General features: G+C 39.4%; 1 protein-coding gene across 1 annotated transcript; it reads left to right on the top strand.

The window, feature by feature from the left end:
- The first annotated feature begins 1,305 nt into the window (after positions 1 to 1,305).
- Positions 1,306 to 22,843, top strand: SPCS2 (signal peptidase complex subunit 2). The gene is made up of 5 exons (XM_007940934.2): positions 1,306 to 1,419; positions 13,254 to 13,337; positions 15,173 to 15,333; positions 16,803 to 16,937; positions 22,657 to 22,843. The coding sequence occupies exons 1-5, from the start codon at positions 1,306 to 1,308 to the stop codon at positions 22,841 to 22,843; spliced, it is 681 nt and encodes a 226-aa protein (XP_007939125.1).
- Positions 22,844 to 25,354: the final 2,511 nt, after the last annotated feature.

The following is a 25,354-nucleotide window of genomic DNA, read 5'->3' as shown; positions in this document are numbered from 1 at the left end:
TGAACTGCCAGCCTTCTGGTTAGCAGTTAAGTGCCTTAGGCACTATGCTACCAGAGCTCCTGACTACTACATAATAGGCATGAAAAGAGTACTTGTTCAATCATTTGGATACTCAATGGGGGATTCATGTGATTAACAAACTAGCTATTCAATGTAATAGAGCGTAACCTAGTACAATCCCATTACGTGATTACTCTGGATGACTAGAGCAGGAGCTCCAAGAGGACCAGGTCTGTCTTGATCCTCCTGTAAACCTTAGCACAGTGCCAGGCAATCAAAAAAACAAACAAACTCACTGCCCTCGAGTGGGATTCGACTCATAGCGACCCCTCCTTGGGTTTCTGAGGAGGTATCACTACAGAAGTAGATTGCCCAATTTTCCCTCCAGGAGTGGCTGGTGGGTTTGAACCGCCAGCCTTCTGGTTAGCAGTCAAATGCCTTAGGCACTACACCAGCTCCTGCCTGGCAATACTGATGCTTAATAAATATTTATGAAAATAAATAAATATTTGTGGGAAAATAAAGGATGAATTAATAATTAATAATTAATGAAACTCTATAATACTATTACATTCTAAAATTGTGACAAATACCATGAGTTTACATGTCAGAAAAACCTGGCTTCGAAACGGATTCTGATTACATGCTAGCTGGCCTCGGGTAAGTTTCTTAGTTTCCTCATTTAGCAGGGACGTTAAAGGACTAAATGAAGAGGAAGGATATAAATATACCTTGGGCACTGCCTGAGACGCAGAAACTTAGTAAAGGTGGATCTCTATAATACGAAAACAATACTAGCAACTAAAATGACAAGTCACTGGAGAGAATAATCGGAAGTGCACTAATAGGGCTAGAAAAAGTCTAAAGGCAAACTCTTCCCCAGCCCACTCTACCATCTGTGGAGGGGTGAGACACTAACCCCTCACGCAAACTAAATTTCTAGCCACACCTGTCTCCGGCGTCGCTTTCGCCTCCGAGCTGTCCGCGGGAGCGACGTCCCAGTCAGGAGGGATGCGCGCCTACGAGCTTCCCGGGGATCTCGGAGACGCTCCACGGTGGCGTCTGCCACTACCTTCCCTACCCCTTAGTAACCGCGACGCGGCGGCTGGCTGTATAGTCTGCAATGGCGGCCTAACCTTCTAACTACAAGTCCCAACAAACCCCGCGACCACTGCCGCTTGCAACCTCGCGTCGGCAACCCTGAACTACGGATCCCGATGGACTCCGCGAGGAGCGTCACGCAGTCAGTTTCAGCCAATCGGCTTCCGACAAGTCGGTGGGGAGGGCGAAGTAGAGGCAGACAAGATGGCTGCTGCGGCTGCTCAGGGTGGGAGAACTGGTGGTGGCGGAGGCAGTGGTGGGGCTGGCGGTGGCCCCAGTTGCGGGACAAGCAGTAACCGCAGTGGCTTGTTGGACAAGGTGAGGAGCTGGCTTTCGAGGTCGGGGGAGGCCCAGGAGGCAGCAAGCCCACCTTTCCGTTCCCGTCCCTCTTCTGCGGCCTCTCCGGGGAGCACCCTTGGTAGACCGTGTTAGGAACCTGACAGGCATTTGTAGCCCGTTCTTTCCACATGTCAGAATCAGCCTTTTTCTCTTAGGATAGTCTTTGTTTCTTGGAAGTGTTTCTGGCTTTTATCGCTGGCCACCATAGTTTCTGTGGATAATTTGACTATTTCTACATTTCAGCTTCAGTTACCGCTTTTCTCTAGTGGTGCTGTGGGCTACTGTTAATGTGCCTATTTCACCGACGGGGAAAACTGAAGCCCGAAAGTATGAAAACCTCTACTCCAAGTCAGCATTCCCCAAATCTCCACCCATCTCACCGTACCATTGCGCGCTGCTGGTATTCCAAAACTCTTCTTGTTCTTTTGCTTACTGAAGTATCTATCATAGTACGCCGAATACTGAGTTTATTTCAGTATTGACCTCTCTTGCTGGGCTGCCAGGTAAGAATCCTTTAAATTTTATCTTTTTTTTCCTATTTCCCCGCATTTTCCATCACCTCTCTGTCCCCAGGTGCACTTAGGTAAATTGGATTTTTTTTTTTTTTTTTTGTAAGTGTTTTCCTAAGACTAGGGCTATTGTGAGGAAATGGGTGGTGATGAAAATGTTCTAAAATTCATTACAGTGATGGTTCTACAACTCTCTGAATACACTAACAACCATTGAATGATACGCTTGAAATGAGTGCGTAGTATGGTATGTGAATTATATCTCAGTGAAGCTGTTACAGAAAAAAAAACCCTGCTGTGATATGGTATCACAGAAAAGGACTTCAAGATGCCGTCTAATGTAGTTTAGCTAATTAGATGTAGTTCGTTTAGTGTAATATCATGTGTTTTATTGTTGTTGAGTGTATACACTGCAAAATACACACCAATTCAACTGTTTCTACATGTACAATTTGTGACACTGATTACATTCTTCTAGTAGTGCAACTATTCTCACCTTCCTTTTCTGGGTTGATCCTTTTCCATTAGCATAAACTCACTGCCCCTTAAGATTTCTATCTAATCTTTTAAGTTGCTTTAGTCATTTTGATCCCATACAGATTTTAAAAGTGCGTAATGGGTAAGGCAGATTTTTTTTTTTTTTAACTAGTTAAACTCTTGTTTGGTTTTAAAGAGCAAAAATGTCACTTTGCGGACTAAGATGCCCCTGACCCAGGCCACGGTATTCTCAGTCATCTCATATATGTGCAAAAGCTGAGCAGTGAATGAGGAAGACCAAAGAAGATTTGATGCCTTTGAATTATGGGGTTGGTGAAGAATATTGATTATACCATCAATTGCTGGAAGAATGAACAAATCTGTCTTGAACAAGTATAAACAGAATGCTCCTTAAAAGTGAGGATAAACATGTTATTAGGAGAAGGACTCATGCTTGGTGAAATGGAGGGTCATTGAAAAAGAGGAAGACTCAAGGAGATACATTGGTACAGTGGCTGCAACATTGGACTGAAATATAGCAACAACTGTGAGGATGGTACAGGACCAGACAGTGTTTTGTTCTGTTGAACGAATGACATGAGGTCATTGTGAGTTGGTACTAACTTGAAAGCACCTAACAATGACAATAACATTGTTTGGTTTTAAAAATGTATTAGGGGATATTTCTGGTTTAAATTTTTAAGATTATCTCAGGGCAATAGTTTCAGGGGTTCATCTAGCCCCCATGGCTCCAGAAAGTATGGAGTCCATGAGAATTTGGAGCTCTGTTCTTCATTTTCCACCTTTTGATCAAAATTCTTCTATAGAATCCTTGACCAAGATAATCAGTAATGATAGCTGGGCACCCATCCAGTTCTGGTCTCATGGCAGAGGAGGCAGTTAATCATGGAGGCAGTTAACCACGCATTCCATAGCTTTCTTGTGTTCCTGACTTTCCTTCTTCTGTTGCTCCAAGGAATAGACACCAATTGTCATGCCTTGGATGGCTGCTTGCAAGCTTTTAAGACTCCAGGCACTATGTATTAATTGTATTTTTGAGCCCGATTCCTGCTTATGATTGCCTCTTCCTCCACTCATCCTTTTTTGTTGTTATTGTTACTGTGGGCCTAAAAGCAAGGCTTTACAAAAGGAAAACTTATCCTTGGTTGACCATTCTTGCTATTTGTATATCTTGGAAGAAGCAGTACTAGTTTTGCATAGAGATCTAGGTCCTAGTAATGATTACTTATACCTCTAAGTAGCTTTGTAACCGGGAGCTCTGGTAGCATAGTGGCTAAGGCACTTGACTGCTAACCAGAAGGCTGGCGGTTCAAACCCACCAGCCACTCCTCGGAAGGAAGGTTGGGCAATCCTACTTCCGTAGTGATACTGCCTCGGAAACCCAAGGAGGGGTCGCTATGAGTCAGGGCTGACTCAACGGCACATAACAGCAACAACAACAACAGCTTTGTAACCATGAAATATGCTGCCCTCCCTCTGTTTCCTCATTTATAAGATGAACTATTTAGCCTCAGCATACCCTAAGGTGCCTTCCAGTTCCATTAGAGTTCTGGGCCAATTTGATAAAAATCGTTAAGCATGATATCCTGAATATAGTTATATAATCAGGAATTTTGTCTTGAAAGCAGCTTTCAGCCTTTTCCTACTGCCTGGCATATGATAAGTGCTTAAAAAGTGAATATGTGATGATATGGAACGGTTCAGTTCCACATCTTACTGCTTATCTTTTGGGGTGTATTGGTTTTGAACTATATGGTTCTAACACTTCTGGTCCTTCTTAAGAAACAGGAACATGTACTAGGGGTTGGGAATTTATAGTCATTTGCTACACAAATCCTGACATCCTATTAGGTGAGCGTTTCACAGTCCTTAAGTGTTCTGTGTTCACCGTATCCCACTAACCACCCCTGCTGTTCCCTGCCCTTGGATTATTACTGGCAAACCTTTAAGCATGGTCATTCTGCTAACGCAGTGACTACTGAAAAGTATGTGGCCTTATTGTGTTATTGAAAGAACTTAGCTTGGAAGGTCATAAGATTTGAGCTACTTTGAAGTAGCTCTGTTACTTTCAAACTCTGTGAAGCCTGGCGATTCAGTTAACTTATCTCACTAAACTTTTCTTTCTTCATCAGTAACACCAGGGTCACTGGCACCTACATTGTTGGGAGAATCAAATGAAGCTATTAAAAAAAAAAAAAAAATTCACTACCATTGAGTCAATTCAGACTCATAGCGTCCCCTGTTGGATTTCCAAGGCAGTAAATCAACAGAAGTAGATTGCCCCATATTCCTTCCATGGCACGGCTGGTGGATTTGAACCGCCAGCCTTCTGGTTAGCAGTCAAATGCCTTAGGCACTATGTGAATGGTGGAGGAGGACATGGAACCTGTGATGTCCAGTACAAATATGTGATGGTGAAGGAATAAATCAAAGGTCCTGCTGTCAGTTCACTCTACATAACTGAGGAGTTGGAGTACATAGCATTAAATATATTTAAAGAAGTATGTGGTTTATGCCAAATGCATACTTTAAAGGAAGTTCAAATGAGAGAGAATGATCCCTGAGATCAGTAACAGTGAGGGCATAAGCTAGAAAAGGTTTCATGGCTGAGAGTGGAGCTAGGACCTTATTTATTGAGGGAAGACATACCAGGTAAGAACGTATTCTTGAGAAAGGTAATAAAGAGATTCAAATGTGCTTCTAGGTTTGCCTAACCAGATGTGAATTTTGGTGTCTAGTATCTGACTTTAAGAACAAAGCAGTTCTGCAGACTTTCTGGAGCCATGGAGGCTGGATGCACACCTGGAATTATCGCCTTAAACTGAAACTAGCCCTGAAGTCTTTTTAAAACCAAACTGTGTAGTTTAACTTAATTAGTTAAAAAAAAAAAAAAAGTCTACTTTGAGCATTATACTCTTAAGAACTATTTGTATGGAATCAGTGACAACAGCAACTTTAAAGATGAGATGGAAACTTTAGGGGGCAGAGAGTTTATTTTAAAGAGGCAGGAACAATTCAGAAAAGGTGAGAGAATGGTTGCTCAACTCAGAAGGTGATCATTGTCACTGTGTTGTATGTGTAGAAATAGTTGGATTGGTGTTTGCTATGTATATTGCTGACAACAACAACAAAATTTAAGGGGAAAAATAACAGCGTCTTCTACACAGATGCTAATGGTGCCAATGTTTCCATGTAGTGAGTCGACTGGGAGGTTCTTCATGAGAACTATAATGATAGGTAGAGAATCAGATTGAGGAGGACATGGATTGTTAAATTAAGAAATAGAAAGCTGTTGAAGGTTTTTGAGATTATGTAAAATGATGTTAGAGAAATTATTCAGATAGTTTGGAGAGATAGAAATTAGAAGCCTTCTAATAAGGTTATATATAAAGAGCTCTGGTGCAGTACCTAAGGGATTTGACTGCTAACTATAAGGTTGGCAGTTCAAACCCACCAACTGCTCCATGGAAGGAAGATGGGACAATCTACTTCTGTAAAGATTTACCACCTTAAAAACCCAGTGGGGGTCACTGTGAGTCAGACTCAACTCTATGGTGGTGAATTTGGGTTTGGTTCGGTTTAATGAGGTTATATACTCTTCTGCTGTTGTTAGGCGCCGTCAAGATGGTTCCAACTCATAGTGACCCTGTGTACAACAGAACAAAACACTGCTTAGTCCTGTACCATCCTCACAATCATTGCTGTGCTTGAGCCCATCGTTGCACCTATTGTGTCAGTCCATCTCGTTGAGGATCTTCCTCTTTTTCACGGACCCTCTACCAAGTATGATGTTCTTTTAGGGACTAGTCCCTCCTGATAACGTATCCAAAGTACATGAGATGAATTCTTGCCATCCTACCTTCTAAGGAGCATTCTGGCTGTACTTCCTCCAAGACAGATTTGTTCATTCTTCTGGCAGGCTATGGTATAGTCATTGTCCTTTCCCAACATTGTAATTCAAAAGCATCAGTTCTTCATTGGACTTTCTTATTCATTGTCCAGCTTTTGCGTGCATATGAGGCAATTGAGGGGCATGTTAATCGTCAAAGTGACATCTTTGCTTTTTAACACTTTGAAGAAGTCTTTTGCAGCAGATTTGGTCAATGCGGTACGTTGTTTGATTTCTTGACTACTGCTTCCGTGAGCACTGATTGTGGAACTAAGTAAAATGAAATCCTTGACAACTTCAGTCTTTTTTCATTTATCATGATGTTGATTATTGGTCTAGTTGCTAGTGTGCTGGAATTAGTAAAAAAGACAGATTTGAGTTTTAGTGCAGCATGCTAAAAACTGCATGGCCTTGGATAAGTTACTTTATTGCTGAGCCTAAATTTCCTTATGTAAACAGTGTGGATGTTCATCCATATTACAGGTTTTATTGTAAGGATTAAATTGTGTAATTTTGGTAAATCTTCTTCCTCAAGGGCTCTGAAAAAAAGAAAGGTGAGAAGAGAACCCCAACCAGAATATCAGGAGTAGGCAAAAGGTTTGACAAAGGAGCTCTGACTGAATTAACCAAGAAGTGAGGGACAGAGAAAAGAGAATATAGTTGAAAAGAGTTGAGGTGCTTTTTGGTGGGAACGGGGGAACTGATTTGAGACTTACATTAAAATGTTCCTTCTCTGAAATCCTCTAGCACTTACTGCATGTGGGAATTAAGCTGCCATTTAATATGACATATTTTCCCACCAATTTTTATATGTCTAGTTTCCTATGAGAGATTGTTACAGTTTTCTACAGTGAGCAACACAGAATAAATACTTGCAGCATTGAATTTAGCAGAGGAAGAACTTCAGATCTGCCTTACTTAAGAAATAGCTTTAGAGGATGGTGCCTCTAATGCCAAAAAATTGAAGGCACTATGGAAGAACATGGGAAAAAAATGTTAATCCTCACTGCAGCAAGAGGCCTTTACTCTTGGAAGGAGAGGCTGTTATCCTTAGTACAAGGTCTTTAATTTGATTTGTCTTCATTGTGTGTGTGGGGGGGTGTTGTTTTATTTCTTACAGTTATATTTTTCACTTGCCATAAAAAAATGTAATAAAGAGATGCAAATGTGCTTTCAGTTTTACCTAAGCAGATGTTAATTTCTACTGCTATGAAACTAACTTTAAGAACAAAGCAATTCTTGTTTTCTGATTTAAAAATAGGTTTGCAAATATAATCTTCCAGCCTCCATCACAGAATAACTTAATTCATTACATGGTGGTTAAGTTTGTGTGTTGACTTGGCTGGGCCTGGTTGAGTAGCAGCTTCTAGTAGTTATTACCCATGATGAGACTGGCAGTCAACACCATGGTGGGACCTACCACAAGCAGCTGAATAGTTGCTTTAGGGATGTGGCCTGCTTCCCGTATGTAAGAAACAGCTTTAGGAATGGTAACTAGCTTATGGCATGCTTGAACCCTGCATGTAGCCATGTCATTGTTCAGCAGCCTGCCATACTCTGCCGACCTTGGGACTTTCAGTGGAATTGAATTAATGGCCTGCTGTGTGGTTTGGTAACATCTAGACTGTGCCATTTTATTTGTTGACCTTGGGCTTGTTAGCCTTAGCAGCCAGTAGCTGCCTGAGTGAAGAGATGCCTCTAGCTCTAGTGGGCTGGGAGCAAGAGGCAGAGCTGAAGCCCAAGGTCGACGCACTTTCACCCCACCCCTAGAGCCTGGCACTTTGAACTCAGACTTAAAACCTCCAAACTTAACCGTAAGAGAATAAACTCCTGTTTGTTAAAGCTATCCCATTTGTGTTATATTCTTGTCAGAGTGGTCCTAGGTAACCAAAACAATTACAGTTAAGTTATTTTCCTCAAAATACATTAGGGTATCTTGTACTACATGGCAGGCTATAAAAAGCCTACTTGCTTAATTTGTTTTGGCTATTATGATTAATACATGGTATTAAATAATGCTTTCCAGAAGCTATATCCAGACTCCTTTAACCTTATACCTAAATTTCTGTCTCCTGAGTGGTCTATTATAGGCCTGATCTTAAAGCACAGCTTTCCTATCTTAGTTGAGAGAACACAGGCTCTGGATCCAGGCTGTCTGGCTTTGAATCCTGTCCCTGCCACTTAGCAAATGTATGTTCTTGAGTAGATTAAATAAAACTCTTTGCATTTCAATTTCCTCAGCTATAAAGTAGGGATACTAATAGTATCTATAACGTGATATCTGGCACCTGATAAGCACTCAACAGAATATATAGCTATTACTAATTAGCCAGTTGCTTTGGGTTTCAGCCTTCTTAGATGTTTTTCATAGCATGACGTCAACACTCTATGTCAGACTCCCTCGGTATTAGTTAAAAAAAATTTATGGACCTCATCCCAGACTGGAATCAGATTCTTAAGCTATTCTGCTTAATCAATAGTGGACTTTAATCAGATTCTTAAACTATTTGTCTGCTTAATGGTGTTTTATCTAAAATGTGGGATGAAGTGACTTGAGAGCTCATTTGTTCCAGCCTTCTCGTTTTATAGACCTGGACACAGTTGGAAAGAGGAAGATGAAACAAGTTGCCTGAGACCATCCACTGAGTTAGTAACAGGTCAAGGACCTGGCTTCCTCACTTAATCCAGTGCTCTTAACATACTCCATATATTGCCTCCAATACCAGAGTGGGCCTTCTGCTGTCTGATATTAATAGTGGGAAGAACATCAGTTGTAAGGATGGAAGATCTTCACTCAGGCCGTGGCTTTGTCACTCATTAGCTATGTGCCTTAAACAGGTCCTTTATCCTCTTTAATTCTCCTTGATGGTATATTAGCTTGCCAGACTTCTGGGTAGCATGCTTATACCTTTGACCCAGCTCTGACAGATGAATGATTTTATGGTATTACTGTAAGTATGTGTATGTGCTTGTTTAAAGAAACAAGGCCCTTACTTCTTAACATTGTTTTGCATATTGAACTTTAATAGCATCTCAAAACTTTTTTTTTACTTCATCAAAATGAAAAACTTGGGTGTGTCAAAGAACACTGTCAAGAAAAAGACAACAATAGAATGGGAGAAAATATTTGCAACCTCTATTTGATATTGATTTAGTATCTAGAATATATAGAGAGAGATAACTCTCACAGCTTAGTAATAAAACTACAGATTTAAAGAAGGTAAAGCATTTGAATAGACATTTCTCCAAAGGAGATATACAAATGGCCAATATGCACATGAAAAGTTGCTCAATATTAGTTGCTGTTGTTAGGTGCCTTTGAGTTCTGAGTCATAGTGACTGGGTGTAACAGAATAGAAATGCTCCATAGGGTTTTCTAGGGAGTAATCTTTATGGGTGATTGCCAGGTCTTTCTCCCACAGAGAAAAACAGTGTTCCAACAAATACTTGTACGTAACATGTTTATAGTATGATCATAGCAGCATTATTCATAATAGCCAAAAGTAAAAACAATCCAATGTCTACCAGCTGGTAAGTGGATAAACTGTACTGTAGCCATATAAGAAAATTATTTAGCCATAAAAAGGAATGAAGTACTGGCATATGCTGTAATGTGCATGAACCTTGCATTCATGCTAAGTGAAAGAAGCTGTGTGAGTGAGAAATGCAAATCAAAGCCACAGTAAGATAGCACTTCACACCCATTAAAAAAACTCACTGCCTTCAAGATTGACTCATAGCAACCATAGCAACTGCTCCTTGGGTTTCCCAGGCAGTATCTCTACAGAAGTAGATTGCCCAGTCTTCCTTCTGAGGAGTCGCTGGTGGGTTTGAAACACCAGCCTTCTGGTCAAATCCCTTAGACACTACGCTTAAGGACTATAATTTTGAAAAAAAAAAAAAAAAAGAGAAAGAAAAATAATGTGTTGTCAGGCATGTGGCGAAATGGCAACACTTGTACTGTGTTTGCTTTGAAATGGTTTAAGGTTTTTCATGCATCCAAAATGGATGATACTCCCATCTCTTCAGAAATCAAATTGCAGGCTTTCTTGTGATTCATGTAATTCACTGAAAATGTTCTTACCCATTTACTGAAGATTGCTTTTAGGTATCAGGCGGTGGAATTAGAGCTGAGGCTATTTCAGCACATGCTGTAATGACTGCTTCTGCATTTTATCCCTGAAAATTGCTGAGAAATTATCTTCTGTGAATTGTAGAGGCAAGTTTCTTCTCTGTGATGCTCTGTAGGCAATGGTGTGTGGCTACATTTCTATGAGAATATAGTTTCTCTTTTTGGAATGACCCAAAGTTTTAAATGACTTCATTTCACAAGTAATTCAAATTCTGTTCTGGGCCTTGCTATAGAATTTCTTTCTTTTCCTTGCTGTTATCAAAATGAGATTTACTTGACTGAGCTTAAGTGAGCTACTTAGGTAGAATACTCTTTAATTGCCTTTTTGGTTTAACTTGTAGACTGGTAGGCTGTGAGAATCAGTATTGGAATCAATATTGCAGCATGCTGTCATAAAGCCAATACTCTTGTTTTTATAAGATACCCAAACCACACCCACTGCCATCAAGTTGATTCCGACTCAGAATGAACACCATTGGATTTCCAAGGCTATAAATCTTTACAGGGAGCTCTGGTAGCATAGTGGCTAAGACACTTGCCTGCTAACCACACGGCTGGCGGTTCAAACCCACCAGCCACTCCTCAGAAGGAAGGTTGGGCGATCCTACTTCCGTAGTGATACTGCCTCGGAAACCCAAGGAGGGGTCGCTATGAGTCGGGTTTGACTCGACAGCACATAACAACAACAACAACAAATCTTTACAGACGTAGATTGCCCCATCTTCTTTCTGTGGAGCAGCTAGTGGGTTTGAGCCACCAGCCTTTGGTTAGCAGTCATATATGCCTTAGGCATTGTACCACCTGAGCTTATAAGGTACCAGAAGGAAGGAAATAAAACTTAATTGACTTTTGATCACTGGAAGTAATGATTATTTTACTTCATAATTTCCCCCCACTTGCAAACTTTGTGCGTGTGTATGTGTGTGTGTGTAATAGTGTAAAGAATCAGAGTAAAAAAAAAAAAAAAAAGAAATCAAGTTCCATGAAACAAATTTCTACATTCCATTAAAATCTTCTAAATTATTTTTGACAGTTGTTTATTCCATCTACTTATTTCTTATATGCAGTATCTCTGAACTTGTGCTCAATTAAAAAGATAAATATGAGGATCTCTTCTCTATCCTTTTGTAATCCATTCTAATGTCAGATTAATTTTGGATTGCCTCCTTGTTTGTAATTTTTATGAAGTCTAGTATTCACTTGATGTAAAATATCAAGTGTTGGCCATTTTGATCTATAAAAGACAGGTTTATCAGATTTTTTTGTAGCACCCTGTTCCACTTAAGCTGTATTCACCTACTTACTTGCATTTGAAAAAATGTTTGACTAAATTCTCATAGTTAAAAATTAAGGCATACATTGAGGAGTTTCACTCCTACCCATGTCCCCTTTACCTTTATAGGATTTCGGGATGTAGATGTACCATAATTTGTTAACCAGTCCCTATAGATAAGCCCTTTAGTTCTTTCCAAGTTTTACTGTTATAAGCACGCTGTAGTGAATAGCCTTTTACATATTAAATAATATGTGTCCAGATACAGAAAAATTCCCAGAGGTGGGAAATTGAATTCAGGGTGCTAAATTGACTTTCATCAGGAGCTCTGGTAGCATAGTGCCTAAGGCACTTGACTGCTAACCAGAACACCGGTGGTTCAAACCCACCAGCCACTCCTCAGAAGGAAGGTTGGACAATCTACTTCCACAGTGATACCACCTCGGAAACCCAAGGGGAGGGATCGCTATGAGTCGGGTGCAACTCTACGGCAGTGTTTGGTTTGGTACCAGCGATATTGGGAGCTCTGGTGTTGTAGTGCCTAAGGCATTTGACTGCTAACCAGAAGGCTGGTGGTTCAGTCCCACCATCCGCTCCTCAGAAGGAAGATTATATGAATGAGAGAGTCATTTGCTTCTGAATAGCACACACAGTCTTTGGGAACCTTTCTAACTCTGTATAAATGAAGGAAGTTGAAGCACAGTTACTTCACCATTACATAACTGATCGTGGGGTTGGGGCTAGGACTTGGTTTTTAGTTCAGAATTTAGTGTTCTTTCCAGCAGATTGTACTGGATTTGCCATCTTCCTAAAGTTACGACATACTGGTAAAATATAAAACCTATTAGCTGACAAGGAGCTCTGGTGGCGTAGTGGTTAAAGCATTCGGCTGCTAACCAAAAGGTCAGTGGTTCGAACCCACGAGCTGTTCTGCTCCATGGGAGAAAAATGAGGCAGTCTGCTTGGATAAAGATTTATAGCTGTGGAAACCCTATGGGGCACTTCTCATTCTTAAGAGTCATTCAGTTAGAATCAACATGATAGCAATGGGTTGTTAGCTCATAGCATTGTATTAAAGGAGACCTTCTCCCCATTTTGTTAATGTAGGTTCATGTATCTACATTTTTTGAGTTTTATGGTCGCAGAATAAAAGGATGAACAAATGGAGTTCTTTTTTACACCCATATTTGGGTAAAATGGAGATAGGCTATATGACTTCACACTACAGTTCTGTATCCCATGTACTCTGGTTTGGACCTGTAGAGTTTGACTTCTCACCATGGTGACGGGCTACATCATATGAGTACCCCCTGGTTCTAGTTCCCTGGTCTCCTTCAACTTCTTTTTCTTTCTTTCTTTTTTTAAACTGTTTTGTCTTTTAGATATTTAACATGAGAAGAGAAAGAGTAATTATTACATATATTTAAGAATGCTCTTAAGGAAGTAGTTCATTTTACTTTATTTAAAAATTCCAAATCTCTTGAAGTACAATTTTTTTTTGTTGTTTTTCAGTGGAAGATTGATGATAAACCTGTAAAAATTGACAAGTGGGATGGTTCAGCTGTGAAAAATTCTTTGGATGATTCTGCCAAAAAGGTACTTTCATGAGAGGGGTCTGTTAGCATTTATACAGCTGATGGCCCAGTTGGAGAATCTTACTATTCTGTAACTTGGAATGACCTTAGTTTTCAGTATTAGAAATTGAGCCAAAAAGCAGTATTTTAAATTCTCACAGTATAGTATAACTAGAGTGGAAATGTATTAAAATATAAATGTTAACTATCCAAAGCTTCTTCTCAAATTCTTAGAATTTTTAGAAAGGTGATAATTGACTGTTTTTGAGGTTAATTAGCCTACAGTCGAGAAGGTTAAGAGAAGCTTACACATTCTGCCGTGTTTAGTCATCTTTCAGTTTAAGGGAAAAGAAAATTTTAACTGCATATTAGAGGAATAGTTGAAGATTAAAAAAAGAAAAAAATTGTTACACAAGGAATTTATGAACTTTTTTTCCTGGGATCTTTTATAAATGGCTTGAATCTTGTTTGTGTAGAATGGTAAAATCCCAATTGGAGAGAACTACTTAGTAATTCATATAATTCTTTTTTTTTCTTCCAATTTTTATTGTGATTTGGGTGGAAGTTTACAGAGCAAATTCATTTTCCATACAGCAGCTCACATACACTTTGTCTCATGACATTGACTGCATTTCCCACACTGCAGCATCTCTCCTCCCACTTCCTCCCCATAGTTACCTCTTCCCTGTGTTCTTCCTTTCCATGCACTCCTGCCCTCCAAGCTGTCTCCCTGTGCATACACAGCCCTTCTCTTCTCCCATGATTAATCTCTCCAGGGAGTGTATTTGCTAATGTAAATGTTCAGGTCATATGCCTGTCTTTTGTTTGGCTGGAAGCTACCAGAGTAGCTTCAATTCCGGACCTGTAGGACAGCTAGGGACCATAGTCTAAGGGGTTTCACCAGGTTCTCTAAGACCAACAAACCTGGTCCCTTTTTTTTAAATGATTTTGAGTTGTGTTCCACATTGTACTCCCACTCTATTCAGGATCTCCTACATAGATCCCCCTCTGAGTGCTTGACAGTGGTAGCTGGGAACCCTTTAGTTCTTCTGGTCTCATAGTCACATAGGCTGAGGATCGCATGGTGTACCAGTCCCTTGGACTAATTGTTTCTGTGTGTCTTTGGTTTTCTTCATTCTTCTTTGCTCTGGATGAGAAGAAACCCATCACTGTACATAGGTGGCCGTTCGCAAGCTTTTAAGATCCCAGTCACTACTTGCCAAAGTAGGATGTGGAACAGTGTTTTTGTGTAGTATGTTATGCCAATTGAGCTTGATGTCCCCTCTGACCATGGTCTCAGGCCCACAGGTCCAACTACTCACTCTCTTCGGATAGCTGGCTGTGGCTAAGAAGTGACTACAGCCTTGTCCCTTGTCAACTCTACTATATACCTGGAAATTCTTACAGAACATACAAATACACTTGCAGAAACATTGTCTGCCAACCCTATACATAGTCATGGGCACACTCCTCCCTGCATAAAAACAAAAAAACCTCACTGTCATCGAGTTGGTCTCAACTCATAGCGACCCCTCCTTGGGTTTCTGAGGCAGTATCTCTATGGAAGTAGATTGCCCAATCTTCCTTCCAAGGAGTGGCTGGTGGGTTTGCACTTCTGGTTAGCAGTCAGATGCCTTAGGCACAATGGCAACAGAGCACCCCTGCATAGACATACCTAGTTGTTCAACCTGTCCACCCATCTGTCTACCCATAGATCAATGTTTGCCATCACTGATAATATAGTACTGTATCATTCATATAATTCTTAATGTAAGTTTTATCATGGAAGTGAAGAATAAAAGGAGATACTAGAAAGGGAGTATTCTTACTAAATTGGTTCCTTTTTCTTCTCACTAGGTACTTCTGGAGAAGTACAAGTATGTGGAGAATTTTGGTCTAATTGATGGTCGCCTCACCATCTGTACAATCTCCTGTCTCTTTGCCATAGTGGCTTTGATTTGGGATTATATGCACCCTTTTCCAGAATCTAAGCCTGTTTTGGCTTTGTGTGTCATATCATATCCTTTCTTTATGGTCAGCTTTGTTTTCTAATGACTTTAAAATCTCCATTGACACTCCTCCTTGCTTCCTGCAAAAAACCAGCTACCTGGCCTGAAATATTTCTAAAATCTCCACTTTTGAAGATTTACCTTCAGAAGCAATTAGCAAACCATCTAATAAACTAGATCTTGATCAAAAGTGGTATCACTCAAATTGATTCCAAATCATAGTCCCTGGAATTGGTACCAGATGATCACATATATCATTCCAGTGATAATTTTGTCCATAGTTGAGGCAGTTTCCACAGGAGCTTCAATCATAGCAACATTATTCAAAATATGTGGCCTCCCAAGAGAACTAACTTGATGGTACTTCATTTGTTTGGTTATATTTGTTTAGAACAGAACAAGAAAAGATCACGTCCCTTTTTCAGTTGTTACCAATTTTATATATTATAATAGTGACTGCCATTATGAATGTATACTGTGAGCTCTATGTGTATGTATACCATGTCTAAACCTCATGACAGTTGTAAAAAGTCTGTTATCCCGATGTGGAGGTGAGGATATTAAGACTTGGGAAAGGTAATAATTTGTCAGTATTATACTGGTTAAAGACAAGATTCATGTCTAGGACTGCTTCCCTTCAAAGTCCATACATTTTGCACTATATGTTTTTACCTCTCCCTTTCATAAAATTTAATAGTACGGTGTACACAAAGCTGACACACAGCTGATACTCAGATATATTAGCTGTTAATACTGTAAAAAAATCCCCAAACTGAATATAATAAACCTGTACATATATATAGAACAAAACTTAAACCTAAGTCACTGCCATCAAGTCTATCCCAGCTCATAGTGACCCCCGTTTCAAGGCTGTAAATCTTTAAGGAAGTAGATTATCCCATCTTCCTTCTACGGAGTGGCTGGTGAGTTTGAACCATCACCCTAGCACTGTGCCACCAGAGCTCCTTATGTATACATACAGGAAGTAGTTTTTCTTATGGTAAAACTAATTGAAGTCATTTTTTCTTTTAATGACTCTTGAAATTGGTTAACCATGATCAAGTCCACTCTGATCATTAGTTTTATTTTTTTTTTGATCATCAGTTTTTTTTTTTAGAGAGAAATAAGCAGAGTTATAATAAAGTCTTGATAAACTAGGTAACAGGATCTTATACATGTTGTCCTTGAACATCAAAGACGACAGTGAGTTTGTGCCTTATACTTACCTTTTTTTTTTTTTTTTGGAGATATTCTTGTTTGGAGAATTAGCCAGATACTGACCCATGCTTCTCTTGGTACATAAACATAAGTATGAAAATGAAATAACTAAATTTTCACTGTTTTTATAGCATGACAAAACTGATTATGCTGTATAGGACTATCACAAAAGTTTTTGTAACTCTTGTTAGTTGGTTTGAAGTATTTATCTTTTGTGTGTATATTTGTATGGTTTTTTTTTCCCTTAACTTTATTTGAACCTATTTTGTGATGATGGGAATCCTGACCATTTATACCTCATATAAGGAGAAGAGCATCTTTCTCGTGGCCCACAGGAAAGATCCTACAGGGATGGATCCTGATGATATTTGGCAACTGTCCTCCAGTCTCAAAAGGTATGACTATCCTCACAAATTCTTAAATTTTGGTGTTACATTTTCCCTGGAGTATTGAATTATTATCAACAGTGTGCTATTGTCTGCCTACTGTGCAGATAAGGGTGCTAGTCATATAAAATAGAGAAAGGAATATGAATGATGAAGAAGACTTTTGCTAGCACTGCATTTCTGCAGTTGCATTATCACAGATATACTCTGAGAATGAACTGTGGGAGAAAGTACTTTGGTTGAAGAACGAGTCTCTTTTTTCCATATGGCCTATTAACTCAGCCATTTAGAGAGTAAAATTTAAGCTCAGGGTATGAGGTCAGTTATCTTTATAAAAATTCATTAACTTTTGTCTCTTTTCTGATCCTGGACCTTACTCTCTGAATCCAATTAAGAATCTCTGAAGCATTGGGGTGGGCAACTCAAAGAAGCACAATTCAAAGTCTGTTTCTGACCAGCAATGGGTATAACTTTATATAGCCAACACATGAGGTCTTTTTAGGGACCCTGAACTGGCTTTGAGTTCCAGCTCAGTTTCTTTCTAGCTGTATGACCTTTGGTAAATCCTGTAAAGTATCTGAGCCTAAGTAGGATCAAAAATGACTCCTAGAGTTGTTGGGAAGATGAGATACCAGTTTATAATAATGTTGTTACGTGCCATGGAGTCAAGCCCGACTCATAGCATCCCCTCCTTGGGTTTCCAAGGCAGTGTCACTACAGAAGTAGATTGCCCAACCTTCCTTCTGAGGAGTGGCTGATGGGTTTGAACCACCAGCCTTCTGGTTAGCAGTCAAGTGCCTTAGGTACTATGCTACCAGAGCTCGTAGTTAGTTATAATAACATTCTAGGAAGCCTTCCCTGACATACCTTAGTCTGGATTAGGTATTCTTGGGTATTCCTAAGAACATTTTTGCTTACCTCTGTTAGCGTTGATCACATGGTACTATAATTATGTACTTTTCTGTTCCTCCCTGCAACAGTAGAGGAGTATAAGCTCCTTTACTGTTCATTATGCACTAGACCCCAAAACCCAAAGGCAGAGACTAGCTCATTTACTTCTGGGTCTCCAGAACCAGACCAAGGCTTAGCATAGTTTGCAGAAAATTTTGTTGGGTTGAGTGAGTGAAACTAACCTGCTTCAGCCTTGACTTCCTAATCAGTCTCTGCCTCCAACCAAGTCATGGTTAGCCATCCCCAAAACTCCCTGTAATCTAGCCTCCTCTTTGAACATTCCTTTCCCTTTTTTTTGCCATAAGTGAAACCTGACTAATTCCTAAGGCCATGCTGCTGCTGTTGTTAGGTGCCATCAAGTTGTCTCCGATTCATAATGACCGTATGCGCAGCAGAATGAAACACTGCCTGGTCTTGTGCCAGTCTCACCATCCTTGCTATACCTGAGACCATCATTGCAGCCACTGTGTCAATACACCTCGTTGAGGCCATGCTACCCCTGCAGATTTCAAGTGATGGCTGATGTCTCTCACATACCTTCATACTCCTGGTGTTGGAGACACCTCTTCTCTACAAGCCCCCACTTTGAATTATGTGTTATCATGGTATGCCACTTCTCTTCCTCCTCACTGCAGTTAAATACTGACCCATGGATCACTCCCACTCTTTCTTACAGAAACCTCCAGACTCATTAGAACTCTCTAACATAGCTTCTTTCTTCTCATAAGTTTTGGTGATTTGAATATCCAAGTACATGATTATTCTAGTACCTTGGCCTCTCAGTTTATGTATATTTTATCTTCTAATTATCTAATTTTCTGTAGTGTCTTAGACACTTACTTCCATGACCATAACCTTGTTGGTGCTGTTATGTGCCGCTGAGTCAGATCCAACTCATAACCTATCCCTTGCTATTACTAATATTATTTCCAATAATATTAGTTTTAAGTATCCTTCTCTGAACTTCACTTATTTTTCTACTAGCTTATCTTTTATCTCCTTCTAGATCTCCTGTCCCAACAGTTCTTCAGCCCCAATGGCATCAGTAATCCATTGAGCCTACTGCCTTTTCACTGTCCCTCTTCCCTTTCATTATCCAGTCTCCTCTGTCCTCAGACCTCCTATACCTCCCTTCCATCTTTATTCTCAGCTGCTGGCCTTGCTGCTTTTGTTGCTTAGAGTAGCAATCAGAAGTCCCATCATTACCCACCTACTTGTATCAATGCTCATTATGCTGTGCCTTCTTCCCAAGCTCATGTCTAAAGCCTACTCTCCTTTTGCCATTTGATTCTGTCTCTTCTCATTTACTTGATCCTCTCTCCTGGATTATTCCTTCTGGCATACAAACATATTGTAATTTCTCCCAACTAAAAAAAAATTTTTCCTTTCACCTTGTTTTCTTTATACAACCTTTCCATTTTTCTGCTCCCCTTTTCCTCTCCTCTCATTATCTCTTGGATCCACTCTTGTCTTGTCTTCATTTCTTTCCTTGTCTTACTTTGACTTTTGACTTGTTAGCAACATGTCACACAGTTACCTCCTGGTAACTTTTTTTAAAAAAACTAGTCTTTAGTATACCCCACTCTTCTTACCTTAATATCTGTTCCTTAGTCTCCTTTGTGATTCTTCATTTCACCTTTCTCTAAATTTGAAATGTCACCAGGACTTGTTCCTGGAACCTCTTTTTTACCTATCTTTACTCCCTTGGTGGAATCTTAGCTAGATTTTCAAGACTTTAAATACCATTTATATGCTGAAGATCTCTGAATACATATTTTTTTTATCTTACTCGGAACTTAGATATATAGTTCAATTCTCTATTCATCATTCTTCTCAGATCCTAATGCTATTGTTAGTGCTGTCAAGTCATCTCCAACTCATAGTGACCCTATGTACAACAGAATGAAACACTAACTGGTCATGCACCATCCTCACAATCCTTGCTATACTTGAGCCCATTGTGGCAGCCACTGTGTCAGTCCATCTCATGGAGAGTCTTCCCCTTTATTTACTGACCTTCCACTTTACCAAGTATGATATCCTTCTCCAGGGAATGGTCCCTTCGGACAACATGAACAAAGTGGATGAGATGAAGTCTGGCTATTCTTGCTTCCAAGGAGCATTCTGGCTGCACTTCTTCCAGGACAGATTTGTTTGTTCTTATGGTAGTCCATGGTACTTTTAGTATTCTTTGCCAACACCACAACTCAAAAAGCATCAACTCTTCTGTCATCCTTATTCATTGTCCAGCTTTCACATGCATATGAGGCAGTTGAAAACACCCTGGCTTGGGTTAGGTGCACCTTAGTCTTCAAAGAGACATCTTGCTCTTCAGCACTTTGAAGAGGTCTTTTGCAGCAATTTTGCCCAGTTCAGTGTGACATCTGATTTCTTCACTGCTGCTTCCATGGGTGTTGATTGTGGATCCAAGTAAAATGAAATCCCTGACAGTTTCAATATTTTCTCCATTTATCGTGATGCTGGTCCAGTTTTGAGGATTTTAGTTTTCTTTTGTTGAGGTACAATCCATACCACAGACTATAGTCTTTAATCTTCATCAATAAGTAGTACTCCAAATCATCCTCAGATTCAGCAAACAAGATTATTTTGTCTGCATTGCAGGTTGTTAATGAGTCTTTCTCCAATCCTGATGTCACGATCTTCATATAGTCCAGCTTCTTGGATTATTTGCTCAGCATACAGATTGAATAAGTATGGTAAAAGCGTGGATCCTAATAGACATCCCAAAATTAACATGTCTAAAACCCCATACTGCTATTCTTCATCCAGACCTGCTGTTCCCATTTTTCCTATCTCAGTGACAACTCCATCCTTCCAGTTGCTTAGGCCGGAAACTCTGGAGTTGTTTTTGATTCCACTGTCTCCATCCATACTTTAATCAGCAGATCCTTTCTGCTGTCTAAATATATTCCATCTGGCCACTTAACTATCTTTACTGCTACCACCATCTCTCACTTAGATTACTTAATAATGTCCTAATGGACCTCTTCAGCTGCTCCCCCTACTCATAGTCTATTTCTAGCACAGCAGGCAGAGTGAGCCTTTCAAAACATAAATCATTATCAGTTCAGGCTTTTGCTCAAAAACCTTCCCCCTGAAAAGGCCAAAATCCTAAGGATGGCTTAGAAATCCATACATATCTATTCTCTTCACCCCCAACACATATGCAAACATGCCCCTTATCTCCTCTGATTCTCATCTTTCTCCATTCTGTCCAGGTGCTTATTTTCTTCAGACATTCTTGTTTTTTTGCCTCAAGGCCTTTGTACCTGCTGTTTGTTTTCTCTGCCTGGAATATTCTTTTTCAGTCTGCTCAAACATCTGCTGCTTAGTGAATCCTTTTCCTGCCACCATATTTAAAAGAAATTTTTTTTCTTGTTGTTACCTTTCATACACTAAAATGAAAGTTCCCAAAGGAAGGAATTTGTCTATTATATTCACTGCTATATATCCTTAGTGTCTAAAACTGCCTGACACATACAGATAGGGCTCAGTAAATATTTGTTGAGTTAATGAATAACCGTTGTAACAGTTCATCATATTATGTCCTTTCATCAAAGCCATGTAGCGCTAATGAAACTGGACCCAAAAGTCCAAAATTTTCTATGCTGTCAGCAGTAGTTTAGAAAATATTTTGAAGTGTTGGAAATAGTTCAGGAGCCTTCACTCCTACATGTCCTTAGGTCCTGATATGACAGGTTGGGAGTTAGTGGCCAGACCAGTAGTTTATTGAAGAGCTGTGGTTTTTCTGACTATGTTGTGCTGGGCCCTGTTCTAATTGTGGCACTAATCCTGAAAAGTAGGTGATAATTTTCCCATTTTATGCATGTAAAAACAAAGACATAAGAAAATCCTTCATCTAAAGGTAATACCAGTTTAACAATTGAGACTCAAGACAGAAACGAGGAAAAAAATTAACTTGTCAAAACTTAGTATCATTAAACTTCTTGAATGGGTAGAGATAGTAAAGACTTTCGAAGCACCTAAAGATGTAGCTGAATAATCTTCAGAGTTCATCTAGTAAAGCGAATGGCGTGCAGTATTCAAGGCCTAAGCACCTGGAGTGGAGGATCTTCCTTGAAAGCAGTGATTCTTTATTCTTTTGTAAATATTTGATTGTCTTTTATGTGTCAAGCCTGGAATAGAATACAAATAGTACAAAAATCCTTGTGCTCAAAGGATCCTCAGTCCTGTAAAGAACATAAATAGACAAACATCATTTCAATAGATAGCTGATTTTATTGATAAAGATGAGGACAGTTGATAGTAGCATGAAGGCACATCATTAGTCCTGGTATATGATTGAAACTCAGTATTTGAGTTGAATATTGATTGATGGTGCTGTGGAAGACAAAGGAAGGACATCTGACCCATATTGGGAGGGTTTAGGAAAGCTTTCCCAGAAAAGGTTATGCCCAAGTAAAGTATTAACAAATGAGAACTAATCTGATGAGATAGAAGAGTCTACAAAGAAAACCCATTGAATATAGCAAGTACAAAGTCCAGAGGTGGGAGAAGATAGTTCATATGACTTAAGAATGTATGACCAGATAAAGGAGGTACACAGTAATTACATCAGAGAAGATATGCCAACACTGAAAAACGTGAACTAGTGTCTTAAAGACAGTGAGATGCTCCTGGGGTTTTTTAAAAGCATGGATCACCAGTACCCAGCTCATTTCTTTTCTTGCTGTATTATTACTGGTTGAATCTCTGTGTTTGTTTTTTAATTTGTTATCTTTGCCATGATGCTTAGGTTTGATGACAAATACACCCTGAAGCTGACCTTTATCAGTGGGAGAACAAAGCAGCAGCGGGAAGCTGAGTTCACCAAATCCATTGCTAAGTTCTTCGACCACAGTGGGACCCTGGTCATGGATGCATACGAGCCTGAAATATCCAGGCTCCATGATAGTCTTGCCACAGAAAGAAAAATAAAATAGCCGTTTCTAAAAGCGATTTTTGCTGGATCATGGTAAATTACAGAGTGGTGGGGGTAAGAAACAAAGAACTTAAAATGGGTAAAGTAAAGTAAGAATTGTATAAAAAAAAGAAAAATGCCTCTGTTTTTCTGAAATTGTAGTCCATTCAGGATAAATAGAATTTTCTAGCACAGATATGAGAAGTTGTAGTTCTGATGTCTAGCTGTAGCCGCCTCAGTTTGCTGAGTGTGTTGTTTTGATTTGTTCTTCTGGAAAAGCATTTTTGCCAAAAGAGTACAGACATCCTCCTTTATACCTAGCAGTAACTTTATATATAATGTATCTTTGTGCCATGTAACATTTGAAGAAACAGTTTTTGTTTTTGCTTTAAAACTAACTTTATTAGCAGATAACAGGATAATGTATGTAGAAAATTTTAACAAATGTCACGAGCCAGCTCTATTTATTTTTCATCTCTCTTGGGAGAAGGTTTCACACATTAGGAAAAAAGAGAGATTCTTTCACATCCATATGTAAACAGAAATACTGCTAAAGATTAAACTGTTGTATCACAGATAAGGTGCCTATGGTTAATGAAAGTTCATGTAGGTTTTACTTGTCTGGCATTAGTAATTTTAAATGAATATTTATGCATGCGTGTATGTGCATTCCCCCACATCTGCAGAGAGGCAGTGATTGTTAAGAGTTGAGGCTTTGGAGTCTTGACAGAAGAGTTTGAGCCCTGGATCTGCCCCCTTCTATCTGAGATTTCATTTATAGGTAGACTTTGACTCTGGCTTAGTATGCTTATGTGTGTGCACATGTGTGCATGCATGCGTGCATGGAGTCAATTAAAATCAGTCTAAGTCAACATTTAGAAATGAACTTAATAATTAATGATAATGATCAGACAATAATGACAATAATGTAAGAACCATGGGCAGAGTGTCAGTGTCCCCTGTCTGTTACTGACATCCCTCAATACTGATTTCCCCATACATGATTATTCGTTGTCAGTCTTTTATTATCTTATTAGCTATTATTCCTTTAGCTCAGAGGTCATAAACACAGATGTGCAAATGATCTTAGCACATAACAAGTGTTTGGTCTCAGGTACAAGAAGTCAGGGATTTGATGAAAGCAGTGATGAATAAGAATACTACTTCTCAAACTTTGGGGTGAAGAACAAGCTTTTATTTCATGGACCTATACCTGTCCATGTTCCACAGGGTGCTTGTCAAGTAAAACATAAAGGTTACCAGTTTGAACCCACCCCGTGGTGCCACAGAAGAAAGGCCTAGCAATCTGCTGCCATAAAGATTGTTTTTTTGTGCTATCAAGTTGGTTCTGACTCATAGTGATCCTGTAGGACAGAGGAGAACTACTCCATAGGGTTTTCAAGGCTGTAATCTTTACGGAAGCAGACTGTCTCATCCTTCTCCTGCATGGTGATTGATGGGTTTGAACCACTGACCTTTTGATTAGCAGCCTAGCACTTAACCACTGTACCACCAGGGCTCTTTACTATAAAGATTACAGCCAAGAAAACCCTATGAAGCAGTTATGTGTTGTCATACACAGGGTCACCATAAGTTGGAATCAACTTGAAGGCAATAGGTTTGGTTTGATTTACAGCTAGATTAAGACAACAGGATGTGGGTTTGAATCCTCTGGTGCTGTTCTCTTCTCACTTGGTATGTTTTCCTTAAGTGGTCTTGTCTACTTCTCTGAGTTTCAGTTCCTTTTTCTAGCTGTGTGCTGAGTGTCCTGATCTGAAAATTGCTCAGATACTTTAAACTCAAGCTGAACTCATAATATTTTGTCATGAACCCTGTTTCTCTTCCTCAGTCCCTCTCACTGCTAATACCATATACACCTCATTAGACATGCTCAAAACTTTGAACTGTTCCTTTTCTCATGTCCTCCACGTTCAGTCATCACATCATCTTTGTTTTAATCAAAATATCATCCTACTTAGTCCCTTTTGGTCATATTGTTATGATACTAGATCAGAGCCTGGTTCACATCATGCCTCTGACTTCTTTTTTGCCTTCCACCTAGAATTTTTTTTTCCTACTTCCATACCTGGCAAATCTTTAGTTTTTCTTCAATTTCAAATATCTTTTGACTGTTCTCTCAGTTTCCCCAGGCAGAGATAGCTACTGTTGTTTCTATGCCTATTTTTTATAAGCCTGTATTATATCACTTATTGCTTTCTAAATATCCATCCATTTATTTGACAAATACTTATTGAGCTTGAACTATGTGCCAAGGTCTATTCTAGATTCATGGGATACATGCATGTTCTTGCCTTCATGGAGTTTACATTCTAATAAGGGGTTACAGAAGATACACAATAAGTAAGTAAATACCTATAGTATGTCAGATGATGGTAAGAATCAGGTTTTTTAATTGTTAACCTGTTGTTGACTTTACTGTGTTAATTTCTGTTACAGCTGTTCTACTTAGGAATTCAGGATACAACTTCTTGTGTATGACAGCTTTCCTTCATACACCATTTTTGTGGGTGTA

Source organism: Orycteropus afer, unplaced genomic scaffold (genome assembly GCF_000298275.1).
Source record: "Orycteropus afer afer isolate SDZICR_OR568_19922 unplaced genomic scaffold, OryAfe1.0 scaffold00074, whole genome shotgun sequence".
In the NCBI taxonomy this organism is placed as follows: domain Eukaryota; kingdom Metazoa; phylum Chordata; class Mammalia; order Tubulidentata; family Orycteropodidae; genus Orycteropus; species Orycteropus afer.
Note: the sequence above shows the minus strand (reverse complement) of the source record. Positions and strands in the feature narration are given on the sequence as shown.